Source organism: Chrysochloris asiatica, unplaced genomic scaffold, assembly GCF_000296735.1.
Source record: "Chrysochloris asiatica unplaced genomic scaffold, ChrAsi1.0 scaffold00008, whole genome shotgun sequence".
NCBI lineage: Eukaryota > Metazoa > Chordata > Mammalia > Afrosoricida > Chrysochloridae > Chrysochloris > Chrysochloris asiatica.
The window spans coordinates 8,501,614-8,521,025 of NW_006408526.1; the positions used below are offsets into that span (position 1 = coordinate 8,501,614).

General features: G+C 37.9%; 1 protein-coding gene across 1 annotated transcript in view; it reads left to right on the forward strand.

Moving 5' to 3' along the window:
* The window catches only part of ARHGAP42 (Rho GTPase activating protein 42), a 387,979-nt gene that overhangs the window by 320,676 nt on the left and 47,891 nt on the right, over positions 1–19,412 (forward strand). The window contains exons 9-12 of the mRNA XM_006833754.1: positions 4,480–4,580; positions 7,475–7,584; positions 10,603–10,681; positions 12,080–12,119. Coding sequence (XP_006833817.1) covers positions 4,480–4,580; positions 7,475–7,584; positions 10,603–10,681; positions 12,080–12,119 — 330 coding nt within the window. The remainder of the gene's footprint in view (positions 1–4,479; positions 4,581–7,474; positions 7,585–10,602; positions 10,682–12,079; positions 12,120–19,412) is intronic.

The window sequence follows — 19,412 nt, forward strand, 5'->3', positions numbered from 1 at the left end:
ATCTTTATGGGAGCAGAAAGCCTCATCTTTCTCCCACGGAACAGCTGGTAGTTTCGAACAGCTGACCTTGTGGCTCGCAGCCCGATTCGTAACCACTACACTACCATAGTAGTTCTCTTGACTAGTTATTTAAAAATAAACATGAATACATATATATGTTTCTGGAAGTATTTGCTTCAGGTTTACAGATTCTCAAAACCTCTTTCAACTTGAAACCTTTAGAAGCATTCATAATAAGAAAATCAAATTAATCAATTCACTAAGAAACATTGTACAATTGGAACCACTGAATGAGTAAGTGATAACATTCTTGCTTGGTAGAATTGAAATGAAGAATATGATTTTCGAATATTTACTTCATAATTCCATGCACAACACAAGCTCGCACAATTAGCAGTGTGTGATCGATACTAAATACCAGAGTTGGAAATTCATTGATAAATGAAGAGGGATGTGATGGTATAGTAGCTGGTGGTTGTATGTTGGACATACAGCTGTACTTTATTCAGATATGTGGAGTTTATATTACTCACCTCTGGACATGCATTCAGGAGCTTTCTAAAAACTTCAGTTTAATTGAGAAGAAAGTGAATTCCAGCATCAAACAAAACTGCACTGGAATGCTAAACCTTTATATCTGTCTTATAATGCTATTGCAAGAACTAGAACTAATGTATTTGAAATGTCTATATAATTAGTGTTGGTGACACTGTTTAATAAGCACTGGACTGTTAGCCACAAGGTTGGTGGTTCAAACCTACCAGCTGCTCTGTGGCCATCCTACATAGGGTCACTTCAAGTCGGAACCGACTCAATGGCGCTTAACAACAACATGCTTGCCATGTGGCTCTCACTATACTGTGTTCTTTGTAGTGATCTCATTCAATTCCTTTAAAAAACAATTATTGTAGTAAAATAACACCAAAAAATGTCACTTAATCCATTATTATTTATACAATTCAGTGACACTACCTTCACCATGTTTGCCCATTAACACCACTTCTATTTCCAAAAGATTTTTTTTAATTACCCCAAACAGAAACTCAGTACCCCAAAGCAGTAATTTCCCATCTATCCCCAATCCCTAGTAAAACCACCTAACCAAACCCAGTGCCTTGAGTCAGCTGTGACTCCTAGCAATCAGTCCTTGGTAACTACTATTAATTGTGCCTCTATGCATTTGTTTATCTATTCTAGATGTTCAACACAAGTGGGGTCATACATTTTTTTGTGTTTGACTTATTTCATTTAGCATAATGTTTCAAGGTTTTCCCATGTCATAGTGTGTATTACAGCATCATTTCTCTTTGTGATTAAGTCTTGTTTAATTCTTAAAAGCCACTTGGAGAATATCATTCCTCTGAAACACATTTCCAGTCACAAGCCCTGTTGATGAGAGTAGCGCCATCTGCCGTGCTCACATATGTAAAATGCACATTTATGATGTTTGACTTAAGAGGCTCATAGATAAAATGTCCACACTTACTAGTGCTCAGTAAATGTTAGTTCTTTCTATACCTCACATGTTATCTCAGAAACCTCAGATGATTACTGGGGAATATAATTAAAGCACTTTTACTTTGCAACTTGAAAGTTATAATAAATTTGTATTTTCTAGACTTTTTTAGGGAATTCAGAATTGATTGTTAAAAACATCTGCATCCTGTCAGACAACTATAAAGAAGATATCATGTGTCTGCAGCAAATCTTTTTTCTTTTCCCATGACAGTTTTATAATTTTACTCTCCACCTTCTCACCAACATTTGATGTTGTCAGTCTTTTTTGTTTTAGCCATTCTTGTGGGAATGAAGTGGTTTCTCATTGTGATTTTTGCGGTTGTTGGTGAGAATATAATGGTAAAACACATACCAGTTCAACTGGTTTTGCATGTACATTTCAGTGATGTGCTATAAACTTGAAGATTAAATGCATCAGTTTCTGAGTCTAGCATGGAGGTAGGAAAAAATTATTTTAGGTCTAAAATGCCCTCTAAAGAGCATTGCTGCAGCTTTGGGGGAGGGAGGAATCATAGCTAATATTGCTTCATAAATCATTTCCCAAGTACCAAAGTCTCTATGAGGCATTCCATAGAGCCATTTTAATCAGCTGTAAGCCTTTAAGTATTTTATTCTACATATAACAATTATCAACAAGTACTGTTAGAAATGGTCCCCAAACTGAGTTTAATTTAATTGCAGTAATCCTTTATTGATTGCAAAGTATATTGCTGCATCCTGTAATTTTAAAATCTGAGTTGTTTCAAGTTTAATACTTAAATGTGACACCAAGGACACTGATACTAAAGGGTGAAAAAATCAAGTATTTATTCCCTAGTGGTACATTTTCTTTTTTTTTAATCTCAGTTCATCATTGCTTTGAAACATATCCTTCTGAAATCTAATCAGGAATAACACTTGCATAGTTGCTCAAATAATCCAGGTATTAAGCAGGTTTGAACCCTAGATGGAGAAGCAGTATAGAAAACCAGCTCCATTGTCCACCCCACATCACAATACAAGATATCTGTGGGTTAATGTGTCAGACTGCAAAGTCATTTGAACTGCAAGGTCGGCAGTTCCAACTCACTAGCTGCTCCTTGGAATCCTATACAGGGTCACTATGGGTCGGAATCGACGTGACGGCACTTAACAACAACATGGGAAAAGTAAGATTTCTTTTCTTGGACATCGAAAAATTGACCTAAGAATGCTGCACCATGGTGTGGTTGCATTCTCTTTGGGAGAATGTTGTTTTCATGTGCTGTCAAGTCAATTCTGACTCAGTGACCCCTGTATACAGTTTCTGAGAAGCAACTGGTGGGTTTGAACCACTGACTTTGCTATTAGAAGTCCAGTGCTTATCCTGCAGTGCCATAATGATGGACAATAATGTGATGGACTGTGGGAAAGAGTTGCACAGTATTTATGGGCAAAAAGAGAAAGTGAACATTGCACATGTTCAAATTTCTTTAAAATGCAAATAGAGGAAAGTATTTTCAATTTAAGGAATATTTTGTTTTTGTTTTGAGCTCAGTATTAAGAGGAAATCATTTCAAGACTGGTAAATTCTTAGAACAAAATGAGTGCCAAGTATATGTCAGGTCCTGTTCTAAGGATTGAGAATATACCGGTTGGCAACACATCTCACCATCCTGCTCTCCTGGAGCCTTGAGTCTAGTGGTGAAGACAGACAATATCAAAAACCTATTGCCATCCAGTTGATTCCAACTCATAGTGCCCCCTATAGGACAGAACAGAACTGCCACAGAGCATTTCCAAAACTAAATCTTTATGGCAGCAGATTGCCACATCTTTCTCCTGCAGAACAGCTGGTAGGTTTCAACTGCTGATCTTTTCAGTTAGTAGCCCAGCTCTTAACCACTGTGTTACCAGGGCTCCTCAGACAGACAAAATAGATTAAATTAGTAAAAACTCATCATATCTCTTGATAAAGCAGGAAAGGTAGATAAGAAGTATCAAGAAGAGAGATGTTGAAATGTGTTATATACATATGTGTCTTAAGAAAGGCCCTTTCAATAAAAGTGGCATTTGAGAAAAGACACAAAGTAGGTGAAAACACGAGTCATGCAGAAAGAATCCAACTGAGGGAAAAGCAAGTATAAATGCCCTGAGGTAGGAATGCATTCCATAGGTTCAAGGATCATCAAGGGGCCCCGTGTGGCTAGTCTGTAGAGAATAAGGTTGGAATCAATAGAGGTGAGGAAAATTATGAGGCACCTGATCATGTAGAGCCTTGTTGATTATTATGAGCTGGTTTCTACCCAGAGTGAGGTTGGAAGTCACTGGAGGATTTTGAACAAAGGAGTCAAATGAGTTGACTGCATTTTTAGCAGGATACTTCTGGCAATGTTGAGAATAGGGGGAAAGAGTAGAAGTAGGGAGACTAATTAGAATAGCTCAGACAAGAGTCATGTATGACTTAGCCCAGGATGGTCACAGTTCAGTGAAAAGTGGTTGAATTTTGGCACTTTTTTAACTGTAGACACAATAGGATTTGGTGATGGATCAGTTTTGGGGTGTGAGAGAAAGTTAGAGTCAAAGTAGACTCTTAAGTTTTCAGGCCTGAGTTCCTGGAACAATGGGACTGCCACTTAAGGAAATGGCTTTGCTCTGAAAGAAGATGTCTAGGCATTTTACATATATTATTTCTCAGTCTTCCTACCTTGCCTGGGTATAAGTATACCACTTTCACAGATTAGCTGCTTGAAGCTCATATATATAGCAATTTCTCTTAAGTTCACTGTGTAAGTATGAGAGCTGCAAGTTTCTTATTACAAGACGTTCTGTTCATTCTTCCTTCCATGTTGTCCTTTCTCACACACAGCAAATGTTCCAAATTTCCATGGTAGTTGGAGACACTCAATTAATTATCATAGCCTAGGAAAGTGTGCAGACTTAGATGTAAATCACTTACTCATAAAATCTGAATTTGTGTGTGTGTGTCTTTCTTTACTTTAGGACCACTTGGTTTTACCTGGATTAAACATTATTGTACATATGACAAGGGAAGTAAAACATTTACAATGAGTGTTTCAGAAATGAAATCCAGTGGGAAAATGGTGAGTTGGTTTATTTTTTATTTTTTTGAAGAACTGAGTTTGTTATTTAAGTAAAGGAAGTAAAACAGAACAAACAAACAATAAAATCACATCTGCTTGCCTTTATAATAACAGGTCCACAATTTTTAAAAATCCAGAAGTCGAGAATGTGGTTCACATTTCAGTGACCTTCATGACTTAAAAAGAGTTAGCCAGGGTTTTTCTTTAATGTTGTCCTGAAATATATGTGTAAGCATTTGATTAAACTTAGGGATCACCACTCCTTCATGGACTACTGGAGAGTCAACTCACATTCTGAATGGGTTTATCTCATACTTGTTGGGTGGCCATCAGATAGGAAGGGGCTGTCATGGTTGGACCTGACTCAAGGATTCAAGTCTTTTTCTCAAATAGCCTCTGTGAGAGGTTGTATTTGCCCCTGAAAGTCTCTTCCTCCTTTGCAGGGCTAAGTACTGTTTACTGAAATGCTGGTCAACATAGTTTCCCAGAAGAAACCAATCAGTGCTCATTTATTCCAAATGTAAATTGCTCACTAATCTCGCATGGCTAGTGAACAGAATAGAACACAGTGTACTTTGTATGAGGAAGTGCTGCAGAGAGCAACACCTCTGCTGCATGTAGGAATATCACCTTTTTCATGAGTTAAGATATAAGTGTGACCAATGATCAAGCTTGTGAATTAGATAATTAATCACCTAAGAACCATTATACAAGAACCTTAGAACTGGGAGTTTTCCTACATTATTTAGCCCAGCCTTCTTTTAACAGATAAGTGATTGAAGAACCATTGACTCACCTAACTTATTTGTGGCCCAGATCATTGGAGAGATGACTGCTAACTTAGACACACACTCAAATACATCAGCAGAAACTTATTGTGCTTGGGTATTCATTAGACTCTAATAATTCAAGTGGAGAGACATAAAATAAATAGAACATACCAGAGGAAAAAGAAACCTGAGCTTGTTACCATCTTAAGTTATTAAGTGCTACAAAGGATTCTAGTTTATACTCTCTGGGTTTCATAAATATTGCCAAAAAGTCTGCCTTCGTGACAGTTGGTAAGCTAATAATACAAGTTGTTGTTGTTAAGTGCCATCGAGTCAGTCCAATTCATAGCGACCCTGTCTAGGGTTTCTGAGGAGTAGCTGGTGGATTTGAAACACCGAGCTAGAGGTTCAAACTGACCTGGGGCCCAGTGCATTATGCTGCAGTGCCACACCAGGACTCCAATAATACAAGTTGTTGTTGTTGTTGAGTGCCGTCGAGTTGGTTCCAACCCATAGCGACCCTATACAGGGTTTCCGAGGCTGTAAATCTTTACGGGAGCAGAAAGCCTCATCTTTCTCCCTCGGAGCGGCTGGCAGTTTCGAACTGCTGACCTTGCGGTTCGCAGCCCGATTCGTAACCACTACGCTACCAGAGTAAGAGTAATACAAGTAGGCCATGCCAAAGTGCTGTAAATAAATTTATAAGGTTTGCAGCAAAAATAGAATTAAACAGGTATTTCCATTGGATACTTGTTTTCTTTAGAGTCTACTGGCATCTTTTAAGTATAGAAGGAAATTCCTTTAAATTGAATCTATGCTAGATCCAAAGAATACAAAGAGTTTTAGTTTTAGTATTACGTAGCAGTTACCAGCAAAGCAATTACATGGCATGGACTAGCAGTATATAGAACATATATTAGAACTTTATTATACTAGTAAGTAAGTCATTTGAAACTTTAAGCCAGGCTTTAATGCAAGGCTTATCATATATGGACATGCAATATGTTGTGCTATGAGTTGGTCGATTCCAACTCATAGCGGCCCTATGTAGGTTTTTCCAGTGTAGCTGGTAGGTTTGAACTGCTGACCTTAAGTTTACCAGTCCAGTGCTTTTCCTACAGTGCCACACCACTGCTCTTAGCAATTTAGGGAACTATAATTCATATAGTACTGGTGTGGCTCTGTAGTATAAGCACTGGATTAGTAACCTCAAGTTACTCACCAGCAACTCCTTGGAAACCCTGTAAAGGGTCACTATGAGTTGGAACCTGCTCATCGGCACTCAGCAACAGCAAGAATTCATAACAAGTGTTGCATCTCTCTCTCTCTAGATATATACACACACAAATATGCATATATGTATAAGCATTCTATGTATCAAATATGACAATATAGAGCTGTAAGATTTCACAAAGCAATATACAACAAGAGAGATGTTGGCAGAGGAAAGATGAGGGTAGTGCAAGACACAGAGAGGATATAAGTTAAAGTAAATCAAGGTAATACTGCTAACTGATGGTACTTGGAGAAGATTGCAATCATTGTAATGAGGTCGAAAATGTGGCTCACATTTCAGTGACGTTCAGACGTAAAAGAATTAGCCAGGGTTTTCCTCAGAGACTATATGTACATTATGACACAATTTAACATTGTAAGTATTTGGTGGTGGTGATTATGTGCCATGGAGTCAGTTCTGACTAATAATAGTGACCCTGCACAATAGTGACCCTGCACAGGGTTTCCGAGGCTGTACATCTTTACGGGAGCAAAAAGCTTCATCTTTCTCCCATGGAACAGCTGGTGATTTTGAACTGCTGACCATGAGATTAGCAAATCGTAACCACTACGTTACTAGAGCTCCTTTGTAAGTATTTAGCAGGATACGAAACAGACTTGTCATAAAACTTTTTAAAAAATTAAATATGTGTCATTATGTATAAATAGTTTAATAATTGGCCACCTAACATTAGGAAATAAATCCTTATATTTATAGTATATTAGAGTATGATTGCGAAATTAATCCATAACTTATGCTCTGAGTTAACACAGCAACTTAGATAGTAGATTTAAAATATTTTAAATTAATTCTCATAATGCTAATAATGTGTGCCTTTCTTATTTCAGAATGGCCTTGTTACTAGCTCACCAGAAATGTTTAAATTGAAATCTTGTATCCGACGAAAGACAGATTCCATTGATAAGCGATTCTGCTTTGACATAGAAGTAGTTGAAAGGTTTGAGCTTTTTTTTTTTTTTTTTTTTACTATGGTTTTTAAAATAAAATAAACTTTTTCTCTTTCTCTCTCTGTTATAAATATGAAACAGTGTAAAAGTGCTTACCGATCTTCCTTTGTCTTCTAAAATAGTATGCATGTTCAAATCATTCGTTTGCGTATTTCTTCAGCAAATATTAATTAATGCAGGATACTTTCAAAAAACAAATCAGACACAGAATGCCAAGAAAAAGTCAATAGACATTACTCAAAGAAGAGTCTAGAATCTATATAAATGGCTGTGTTATGGGAAAGTGCATGCAGTGGACTTTTGAGATCTCTGTCACAGTCACAGTGAACTTATAGCATGTTTCATAGGGTCGACTCCCTTATAGGCATTTGGAGCTAGGTGGCTTTGCTTCTTATGAATTGTTGGTAAGTGCTGTTGAGTCTGTTCTGACTCATAGTGACCCAGCATAGGGTTTTCAAGGAGCAGCTGGTGATCAGGAACCGTCCATCTTGAGGTTCAAACCAACCTTGCAGTCCAGCACATTAACCTGTGGCACCACGCCAGGATTTAGGAATAATATGACATAAATGGGAAACCACACGCTTAACAGTAAGACACAGATGGGGGCACCACAAGCGTCCTTCAACCAGCTGAGCTTCAAGGAGTCCTACTTCAACCAAGGAGTCCTACTTCAACCAGCTTCAACCAAGGAGTCCTACTGTGTGCAAACCACTATTCTGAGTATTCTTCTTAGCTACAGGATGTTGGGAGAGCAAAAATATTTTGTATTTGAGTTTATAATCTAATGGGCATATTTAGGCCTACAGCCTTAGGGCATCAACACAAGCAGAATAAAAGCAAGGTAAGAGGAGGTATGCTTCTTGATCTATTCTCCCTACCTCACATTTCTATCATCCTCTTCTGAATGGTCTAGTTTAATTTGTATATATGTGTGTATTCTTATCACATACTATATGAGTATATTATCTATATACTGTATATGTTTTTATAACTTTTCATTTCTAGCAGGACAAAACCCCACTTCATACACTTCTTCAAAATTCTTTTGGCTATTTAGGCTCTATATTCTTACTGATTTTAGGATCAGCTTATCTCCTTTTCCATCTCCCCCCGGCCTTCCCCAAACTAGTCCTTTGGAATTTTTTATGGGAGTTGCATTAAAGTTATGAACTAATTGGTGGAGACCTGACCTCTCCTTAAAGATTTTACATATATATGTTACTATTACTACATTTTTGCTAAGTACCTTCTTTTCATTACAATTTTGGATAACATCCTTTTAACTATACAATTATTTGATTGTTGTTGATATAAATCCTATTGACTTTTTTTGATATGATAATACTGTTCAGCATACTTGCTGAACTATTTTATTAGCTTTCATAATTTTGTGATAAAAACTAATATTTCCTTGGCAACAAATAATAACATGTTGGTGCTTTTTCTTATCTTATTCCAACACTTTATTGTTATCTAAATTTGGGACACATTGGTAAAATCTGTGCTTCCGTTGTCCTATCTGTAACCTACAAGGTTTATTGTCAAAATTCAGTGATATAATTTGCTCATAGAAGCAATTCACTCAACTTTATAAATGTAGCTGCTTCTTCTTTTCTAGTCATTTCAGAATAAAAAGTTTTAAACTATCTTTCTTCAAACAAAAACGGGATAGTTGCTGTTATTAAGTGCTGTCGAATTGGTTCAAACTCATAGTGACCCATTGTAGGGTTTCTGAGGAGCAGATAGTGGGTTTGAACTAGAGACTTTGTGGTTTGAAGTTCAGTGCTGATGTTACAGAACCACACCAGGAATCCTTCCAGATTAAATAGTTTAAAACTAGCCTTCCAACAGCCTTATACTTAAAATTCATGCTAGTTGGCACATGCTAAATAGCCAACAAGTATTGATTGCCATTGTTAATTTTATTATTGATATTAAAAATCAGCATTAAAATAGTAGATAAAAGAGATGGTGGTACACTTACTTGTCTTGATCTTTATACATTTTTCCTTTTCCTATCATTCTAATGACTTGTTTTTTGTTTCTGGAAGAGATGTATGTGTGTGGGGTTTTTTTGTTGTTGTTTTTCTGGGATTTTAATCTTATAGTTTATATAATGAATTATATACATTTTTCTAATGTGTCTCTTCATGGAACCCTGTAGATACCTGTTGAGATTCATTTTCTAGGCTAACTAATTCACTAATTTCCCTATTTCTAAGATTGCATATCTCTAACTTTCTTAGATTTTCCCACCCACCCAACCCCTACTTTCTTCATTGCTTTTTACTTTCTTTTGAACTGCATTCTCAGTTAACTATTTCAGAATAGGTGTATAGGAAATACTTGCTTTTAGCTGAATCAATTTTAGTATTTTGATCATGGCATAAAAACTTTGGGTTTAGTGTTTTTTAAATAATTAATTAGTTATGGTGTGACAGTTTCCATAATGTCCATAAACCCAAACCAATTGCCATCAAGTTGATTCTGAGTCATAACATAAGGTTTCCAAGACTATAAATCTTTTAAGTGATCAGATAGCCTTCTCTCTCTCCTGTGGAGTAACTGGTGGAAAATCTAGTCATACTTAATCATTCTCATTTTGTGAACTTTTTTTTTTTTTCATTTTGTGGATTTCTTGAAATCTGTGAATATAACTTCTTCCTTTTGGGTCATTTCAGAACAAATAGCTTCAAACTAGCCTTCTTCAAACAGTCTTGTTTATAAATCATGTGATGGATTTACCACTTGCAATTACTAGAGTTTAAAATGTTTTAGTTAAAAAAAAAAAGTTTTAGTGTGTGTATCCCAGTGTTTTCTATGAACAGTAATTTAGGCCAATATTATTTCTTTTCATTCTTTCTCAACTCCTTTTTTTCCTTTTTCCTTATCTGTCTCTTCTCCCCTTTTAAAATTTTGCATTTATAGTGATTAAGAATTTAAAAATAGTGAAAACTTACGGACATCACAGGAATAAATTGAATATGTAAAATATTTGCTTTTAATAGGCATGGAATCATCACTTTGCAGGCCTTCTCAGAAGCTAATAGGAAACTTTGGTTGGAAGCTATGGATGGGAAGGAACCGGTAAGAAGAATATGACTGTAGTTTAAGTTTTGTTGTTACTCCTAATAATTGCAAAGTATATATGAGTTGTTGTTTTTTTTCAGTGTCTGTAATGTAGTGGAAATGTTAAAGTAGCAAATCAGAAGAGTAGAGACTTTTACTGTTGTGGGTTTATTGTTAAAGTAGCAAATCAGAAGAGTAAAGACTTTTACTGTTGTGGGTTTATTGTTAAAGTAGCAAATCAGAAGAGTAAAGACTTTTACTGTTGTGGGTTTATTGTTAAAGTAGCAAATCAGAAGAGTAGAGACTTTTACTGTTGTGGGTTTATTGGTACAAGCTTCCGTGTTTCTCAGGGATCACCATTTTTGTTTATTACTTGTAACCATCAGTTTGGCTGCATACATTAGATTACATTATTCAATAAATACTTACTTGAGTGCCTACTCTTCAGACTAAGCAAGACAGAGTGATGAACAAGTTTCAGAGTAATAACTGATCTTCTAGTTTAAACAGGTTTTTTTAAAAAAAATTATTTAATAAAACTGATTTGCATGCCATTGCCCTGACCATCTCTAACAGACGTTTTGACATTGATATGATAACATACTTACAAGTATTAGCATGTCTTGTGCAAAAAGATTAAACCATTGATGTCTGTACTACTCTAGAAGAAAGCCTTTCTTCGGTTGGCGAAGAAATTGCGAACAACGCAAAACAAACAACCTGTGCTTGAGGGTGTAGCCCCTGGCCCACTGGCCCTCTCTTTCACTGTGTTACCAGTCCATATAAGATGTACACAGAAATAGAGATTAAGCCTTTGGAAATTTTTACAGCAATTTAGCAAAGTCATTTTAAGTCTGTTGAATTTAATATTAAGACGAAAGTAGGCTTTACATCTGTTCTCAATTTCTTTATAATCTTTTCTATTTCAGTTTTGTTTTCCTTTGCAAAAGTGAGTCTGTGGCATATTAAAAATGAAAACAAAGAGAAAGAAGCCAGATTTAAAAAGGAAGAAACAAACATAAACTTATCTCTTCACCACAAATAGTTAAGAAGCCCTAATTTCTTGAGCATATGTATAAGGCAATGTGGCAAGCATGTTAGGATTGCACCCATTGAGGTCAAAACACTGTGCACTTGTAGAAATTGTACAAGAGTCAAGGATGGGATGCAGAAATCATAGGGAAAGGGCTAGAACTGTGTCCAGGGCAGCTAGGGACAGAAAGGCCTTAGAGGCAAGCTTGGCATCACTGCAGGGAAGGAGATTGGGTGACAGCGTAGAAAGAAGGGGCTGTGTAAACAGAAGTTGTTGGACCTTGAAAGCAAGACCTTTCCTTTGTGTATCACATTGCTTTGTGTATCTGTAATGCTGGGTTCTTAACTGCTAATAATTGATTGGCATCTTTTGTCTTTTTTTAGATTTACACCCTGCCTGCCATTATTAGCAAGAAGGAAGAAAGTAAGTTGTTTTAATCATTGTTGTTTTTTCACTTTATCATGTAGCTATTTATATCACAAAACTATTCTGTGATATTAATTTTACAAAATAGGTATTAGCTCTGGGGAAATACTAGCAACAATCTTGCATTCATTTTCTAGGGCTGCGATAATAAATCACCACAGACTGGGTGGCTTAGAACAACAGAAATGCATTCTCTCAAAGTTCTGGATGTTAGACGGCTGACATCAAGGGGGCAGCAGGGACACACCACCTCTGAAGGCCCTGGGGAAGGACTCCTTCCTTCTTCCTTGCTGTTTCTGATACCTGGAGTCCTGGCATTCCTTGATTTATGGCAGCTTAATTCCTATTTCTGCCTCCATTGTCACATAACTCTCTTCCCTGTAAGTCTGTCTGTGTGTGTTTCTTTTCCTCTGTTTTTTATATAATGTTGTTCTTGTGTGCTATAGAGTTGATTCCAATTCTTGGAACCCTATAGACAGTAGAACTTCCCCATAGGGGTTCCTAGGTTGCAATTTCTTCAGGAGCTGTTCTGTACGTCTTGCTCCTGCAGACCCATTGTTGTTGGTGTTAAGTGCCCTCAAGTCGGTCTGAACCATAAGCCTATATAGGGGTTCCAAGGAGTGGAAATCTGAATAGGTGAGTTTGAATTGTGATTCAGAATGACCTTGAGGTCAAGTACTTACCATATGGTGCTACACCAGAACCATTGAGTGAACTCAAACCGCTTAGCTTTCAGTTACCAGCTGGGGACATAACCATTGTGCCCTCAGGGCTCCATATGTGCGCACTGTGGGAGGCTGTAGGATAAGCACTCCACCACAAGCTCAGTTTGAACCACAAGGTTGGCAGTTCAAGTTCAGCCATCACTACTCGGAACCTCTCTACAGGCTCGCTATTGAGTCGGAACCAACGCAAAGTCACTTAACAACAAACAACAGGGCCCACCCTACTGCAGTTTGACTTCATGTTAACCTAAGTAAGTCATCTGCAAAGACCCTGTTTCCAAATGAAGTCACATGCACAGGGACCAAGTGTTAAGACTCCAGAGTATCTTTAAGAGAAACAGTTTAACCCATAGCAATATCATTCATCAGTTAGTTGATACTATGAATTTGAAACTTTCAAGCAAAGAAGATATTCCTTGTGTTACAGAAACCAAAAGTAATTTCCATTTTTTGGTGTCTACTTACCTATAGCTACTTTCCCTACCTATGTCAGAAATAGACCCAAGGCAGCTGACTATTTGATTTATATGGCAATAAAAGACTTCTTGCTCTTGTCTTCCCTGCTCCACTTTTTCTCAGAAATGCAAGATTGAAAACACAAACATTTTGTGCTGTTTGGATGAGAGAGTTCCCTGGAATGTAAAGTAGAAGGCATTTTCATTGACACCTGGTACCGACCTATAGTATGTAGGGAAACGTCGTTTCACTGACTTATTACTGAATTCTTCCTTTAAAAAAAAATCATTCATTTTAGTCAACATAATTTTTGTGTTTTCTGTTATGTCATGAAGCCTCTTTAGCCACTAGCCACCTTCTTTCTACCTTTAAATTGTCTTACAGGACAAATCTGAAAACCCCACTGTATTCCAAACACAGTTAAATTAATACCAGCATCAGGGGCATGTTTACTCCCTAGTGATGTATTCAGAATTTTATTTGTTGTTTCAGTTCAAAAGTATATTCCAGTAGTGGTGTAGTGACCAGAATTCTCTCTTAAGTCTCACAGAAACCGTCTAAGCTCATCCTGTTGTGTTCAGAGCAGTTTTTATCATTCTGTATGTTCAGCCTCTCTACTTCTTTTCTGTCCCTCTCACTCTGGTTTTGAAAGTTTGTGGCTCTTTTTTGTTGGACACGAGATTCCCCCATAGTGACATCTTGTCAATGTTGTTGTGGAGCTTCTCTTACAATTGCTATTTGAAACCGATGCTAGCCTTGATTCCTTTGTCACCTTAAGCACCTTTAAGTGCTTCTTTATAGCCTCGATAATTCAGGTAGATTATGTCAAATCTTAAAATCCTCTTCCTGTTCTTTGAATACTCAGTTTTGCTCAGTGCGTATGTGTGTGTGTTACGTGGCTGAACCCCTAACAATGATACAGTTTAAGAAGACAAAATATAAAATTTAGGTAAAAAGTTGTTTCACATATCATCCATTAGAAGTAGTCGTTATGGCTGTGCTTTTACTGAAAACCTTGACAACTACGGACAGAGTACGAGCTAACTGTTGTGAAGTGCCATTGTATCTATCTATGTAACAGAGCAGAACTGCCCCACAGGGTTTTATAGGATTGTCAGCAGCAACTGCAAGGTCAGCAGTTCAAACTCAGCAGCTGCGCCTTGGAAGCCATATACAGGCTTGCTGTGAGTTGGAACTGACTCCACAACACTTAGCCACAGCAACAATTTTTTATGGGAGCAGTTACTTTTCCCACTAAGCTAGTGCCTCTGGGTGGGTTTGAATCATTTGCTTATCAGTTGAGTGCAATTCAGGGGTGGAAGGGAATACCTGAAAATTTAATTTATTTTATAGAGAACGCTTTATTAAGTCTTAAGCAAGACAGAGACAAATCATTTGGATGAGGGGGACCATCAGCATGAGGCCATAATGTCCAAAAGGTTCACAGCCACATGGTTAATTATAGAAGATGCAAAACAAAAAGTATGTGTCAGAAAATTGTGATTGGAGGCAGATTAATGCATCACTGTTGTAAGCGGAACCACTGGAACAAGAAAGGGATCATGATTGGAATAGGTACACTATTGCAGATTAGAAAAGTACACAGGGTTGGTTTGGGGGCCCTCCAACCACCATCTGCTCCTTGGAAACCCTATGCAGGATCACTATGAGTCAGAACTTATGCAATTCAACTTAACAGCAGCAACAATCATCTTCGTTGGCGCATGACTCATGATCTCTGGTACCCTCATCCATTAAGGACATGCCTAGGTAAATTCCTGAGAGGGAGACTACCTCTCCCTGGGCTGACTAAAGGAGCCTTAGTAATCCATTTTCAAACACACTCTGCCTGAAGGCAAAGCTTTTTACATTGATCATTGGTTGGTGGTCAGAAAGAATTCAGTAGATGCAGAATTTATGTTCAGACTCAACATGGACTCGTATAGCTACCCTGTGCAGTGCTTCTGAGGCTGTAAAATCTCATCTTTCTCCTGTAGAGCTATTGGTGGATTCAGGCTGCTGACCTTGTAATTAGTAGCCCGACACATAACCCATTATGCCACCAGGCTTCTATGTAAAATGTTGCCTTCTGCAAACCAAGTGCTTATAATTTAAGCTCTGATTCAGCGGTTAACCATTGTTCCAACTGTAAGAACTATCTAGTGTCCTAAAATGCATCCTAAAACATACCACTGATAATACAGAGAATATATGCCACAGAACGAGGAGTAAAACTACACTGTGTAGAGTAATGAAACTCGACTTTCAGAGTTTTATTCTTTATTTTCAGAGTGTATACATCATAAATGAGACTAATATAATTTAGAAGAAAAACTCAAGTCATCTTTATGAAAAAGCATCAAGTAAAAAGACCAAAAGAATTGTTAATTACATGATGTGAAATCCACAAATACTGGTTTTGGTTGTAAAACATGTCACCGTATCCTTTTCTTAAAGTTAGAAGACTTTGGAGATTCATTTATTTTTAGTATAGTCATGACTATCATCAGTGTTAAACAGACATCATTCAATTAAGAACACAACTGAACATTTTGCTCAAGTTGTACCATTGGGGAAACAGTAATAATTCTTCACATTTCTGCCATTTGAATTGATTTTTTAAAGATATGAATTGTCTTTCTTGTCTTTACTTTTCTGTTCCCCAACCTCTATCTTATGACTAGTCATTAACAGGGACGAAGGCGGCTAGTATTGCTCCTAAGCTAGCTTTCTCAAAACTTTCTTGAGGTTCATCCTCATTCAAGCATCAATTTTTTGTGATGAATTTTCAACTGTTTATAATACTACAGATCTGGAGCAAGTAAGAGTTGTGTTAGTTGATTAGGATGAACTGGGTTATCTCTGCCAGATATCCCAGTAAACCTTTTAAGATAGAGCCTGGCACTTAACTCTAGCTCTGCCGTGTAATTCATTTCCACAAGTATTCTGTTGTGCAACTACTTAGGTTACAGCAGTTTTAGATTCAAGAGTGTCACAGCAGCTCTTGATCCATTGAAGAAACCAAGGCCATTCAGAGAGGTGAAGCAGAGTTTCAGATATTATTAAGCCAGCTGGCTCAGAGGAGCTAGCTTCTCCAGATTTTGTGCATTGAATATTGGGCAGTGTAGACTTATATGGGGTCAGAATTGGAGAGGGTTGAGGGTGCAGACCTGTTTGAAGACAGGAGGGAAACCAGAGGATTGATCCCAATCAGAAACCTGATTAACATTCTAACTTGACTTCTGGGCAGAGAGGATTGGTCCCACTCAATAACCTGATTAACATTCTAGCTTGACTCCTGGACAGAGAGTATTGGTCCCACTCCTTAACCTGATTAGCATTCTAATTTGACTCCTAGGTGGAGAGGATTGGCCCCACTTAGTAACTTGATTAACATGTAAGCTTGTCTCCTGGGCAGAGAGGACAGTGAATGTTTTTACCTTTTCCTGTTCACTTATACTGTGAATTTAAAAGGAATTCCTTCTCATCAATGTATATTTCCTCTAATAAAAATGTATCCATGTGATGGCGAAGTCAGAGTCCTGTTGTGGTGCTGTAGGGTAAGCATTGGACCTCAAGGCCCATTTAAACTGCAAGGTCAGTGGTTCAGATTCACCAGTTGCTCCTCACATACCCTATATGGTCACTGTGAGTCAAAATCAGCTAGACAGCACTTAACAATGGTAAAGTCACTAACATTCAGTCCTCATCTACAAATTGAAGGAATTGGAGAGAATGGTGGCACAGTGCTTAAGCACTCAACCGCTAACCAGCACGTTGATGATTCTAACCCACCAGTTATTCCATGGGATAAAGATGTGGCAATCTGCTTCCATCAAGATTTACAGCCTTGGAAACCCTACTGGGCAGTTTTATTTTTATTTATTGTTTTGGAATTGATTCAGCAGCAATGGGTTAGGAGCAGAAGAAAATATCTAAGTCTTCCAGCACTCCTAAATTTCTCCACTAACTTTCAGTGACTTTGCTTCCTGTGTATGCCTAGGAAATGTATCCCCCGACCCCCACCAGAGCAATAAACAGAAAACAGAAAATAAACTCATTCTTTTTCTAAGCAATGGCCATCTGTCTCAAATGTTTTTGAGCTTCATATTGTTGTTTAGATAGTGAAGCTCTGCAAGTTGTCAGACATCCATAGGTTATATCTACTCCTTCACATCATCCTTCCTCAAGCTTTTGATCAAATACAGTTGTTTTTTTCCATCACAGACACACAGGAAGAGGGTCATAGCTCAAGTGCTCTTAAAAAACACTGCTGGAGAGGGAACCCACAGAATGGGGAAAAATCTTTTGCAATGACACTTCAGACAAGGGACTCATTTCTAAAATATATAGGAAACTACAACACCTCTACAAGAGAAAAAACAACCCAATTAAGAAAAGGGCACAGGACATGAACAGATACTTCACCAAGGAGGAGATTTGGACAGCCAACAAACATATGAAGAAATGTTCACGATCACTAACCATTAGAGAGATGCAAATCAAAACAACAATGAGATATCAACCAGCAATAAAAGCAAAGATCAAAAAGTAGAGGACATTAAATGTTTGTGAGGATGTGGAGAGACTGGGACGCTCCTGCATTGCTGGTGAGATTGCAAAATGGTCCAACCACTCTAGAAAGCAATATGGCACTTCCTCAGAAGGTTGGAAATAGAAATACATTATGATCCAGCAATTCCTCTACTTGGTATTTACCCACAAGAAATACGAGCCATAACACGAGTAGATATATGCACACCAATGTTCATAGCTGCACTATTTACAGTAGCAAAAAGATGGAGACAGCGTAAGTGCCCATCAACTGAAGAATGGATAAACAAAACTGTGGTACATACACAAAATGGAATATTATGGTATCTTGAAGAATAACAAGGAAGCTGCAAGCCACCGCATAATATGGATGAACCCTGAGGACATTATGTTGAGTGAAATTAGTCACAAAAAGAGAAATATTGCATAGGACCAATACTGTAAAAGACTAAGGAATAAAACCCATACTAAGGGAGGGTGTTCTTTGCTGTTTACTGGGATGTGTGGGGTGGAGTGAGGGGACGGAGGGGAAGGTAGAGCACAGCATAAGGAATAAACACAGGATAGTTTGGGTGCTAGGGAGGGGGACAATACACAAGAAGGAGGAGGGGAATGGAAGAACAAAGCGGATGGGAAAACAATTAGGCTGGTTTGCATGATCTAAGTGGGACAGAAGTAAATAATGATGTATGCACAATTTTGGAACAACAGGGCTTTGGGATACAGGGATTGAGACATGGTTGGAATGGACAAAAGGGGGGAAATAATGTTAAGATGCTTGGCTGTCTTTTGAATCTTGGTTACCTGGCATACCATTATAAAATAGACACTTGAGGGTGAGAGAAAGGAATAGCTGGAAATATCACCATAGAAAGCTTTTAAGTCTGTCTTCGGCCTATAACTGATTGGAATACCTAAAATGGGGCTACAACGTGCCCAGTGAAGGAGACTTCCTGTGGAGGCTCTGCATTACATAAGACCATAGGTGGAATCCTGAACCCCATCCAGAAACTTCTGAGGTGCGAAATTTCCACTTGAAAGGACAAGCAGGCCAGCCTGGAGCAGCTAGAAGAACAGAAGATACTTCTTGAAAGAAAGACTGACAGGAAAAATACAAAACAATAAAGGCAGTTTGACTGCTTACTACAAGAACAAGCAAGTTGTTCAACCAGGAGACATCAAGCCAAGTGATCAGGTTCCCCTCACGGCAAATCCCCTTCCAAGACTAAGACTCAATGGGAATACACGCTCTGATTGGTGACGTTTGTCACCGATAAGGGGAAGTGAGGGAAAAATAGCAATGAAGCTGGGAGCTAAACCCTGCAATGTTCAATAAACTGCTGTGAACCTGGGTAGAGACCTCGTTGGCCAGCAGTGTGGCAAGACCTGAGAATTCTTGGGCCCAGAGTTAGTGACATAGCCACAGAGAACTAGAGTGGAGAGTGAAGCATCCAGCTGATATGAAGAGAGGGCATATGCATAAGAACACCAACACTTGCATATAATACCCGCTTGACCTGGCTTCAATGACTGGATGATCAGAGCTCAACTAGAA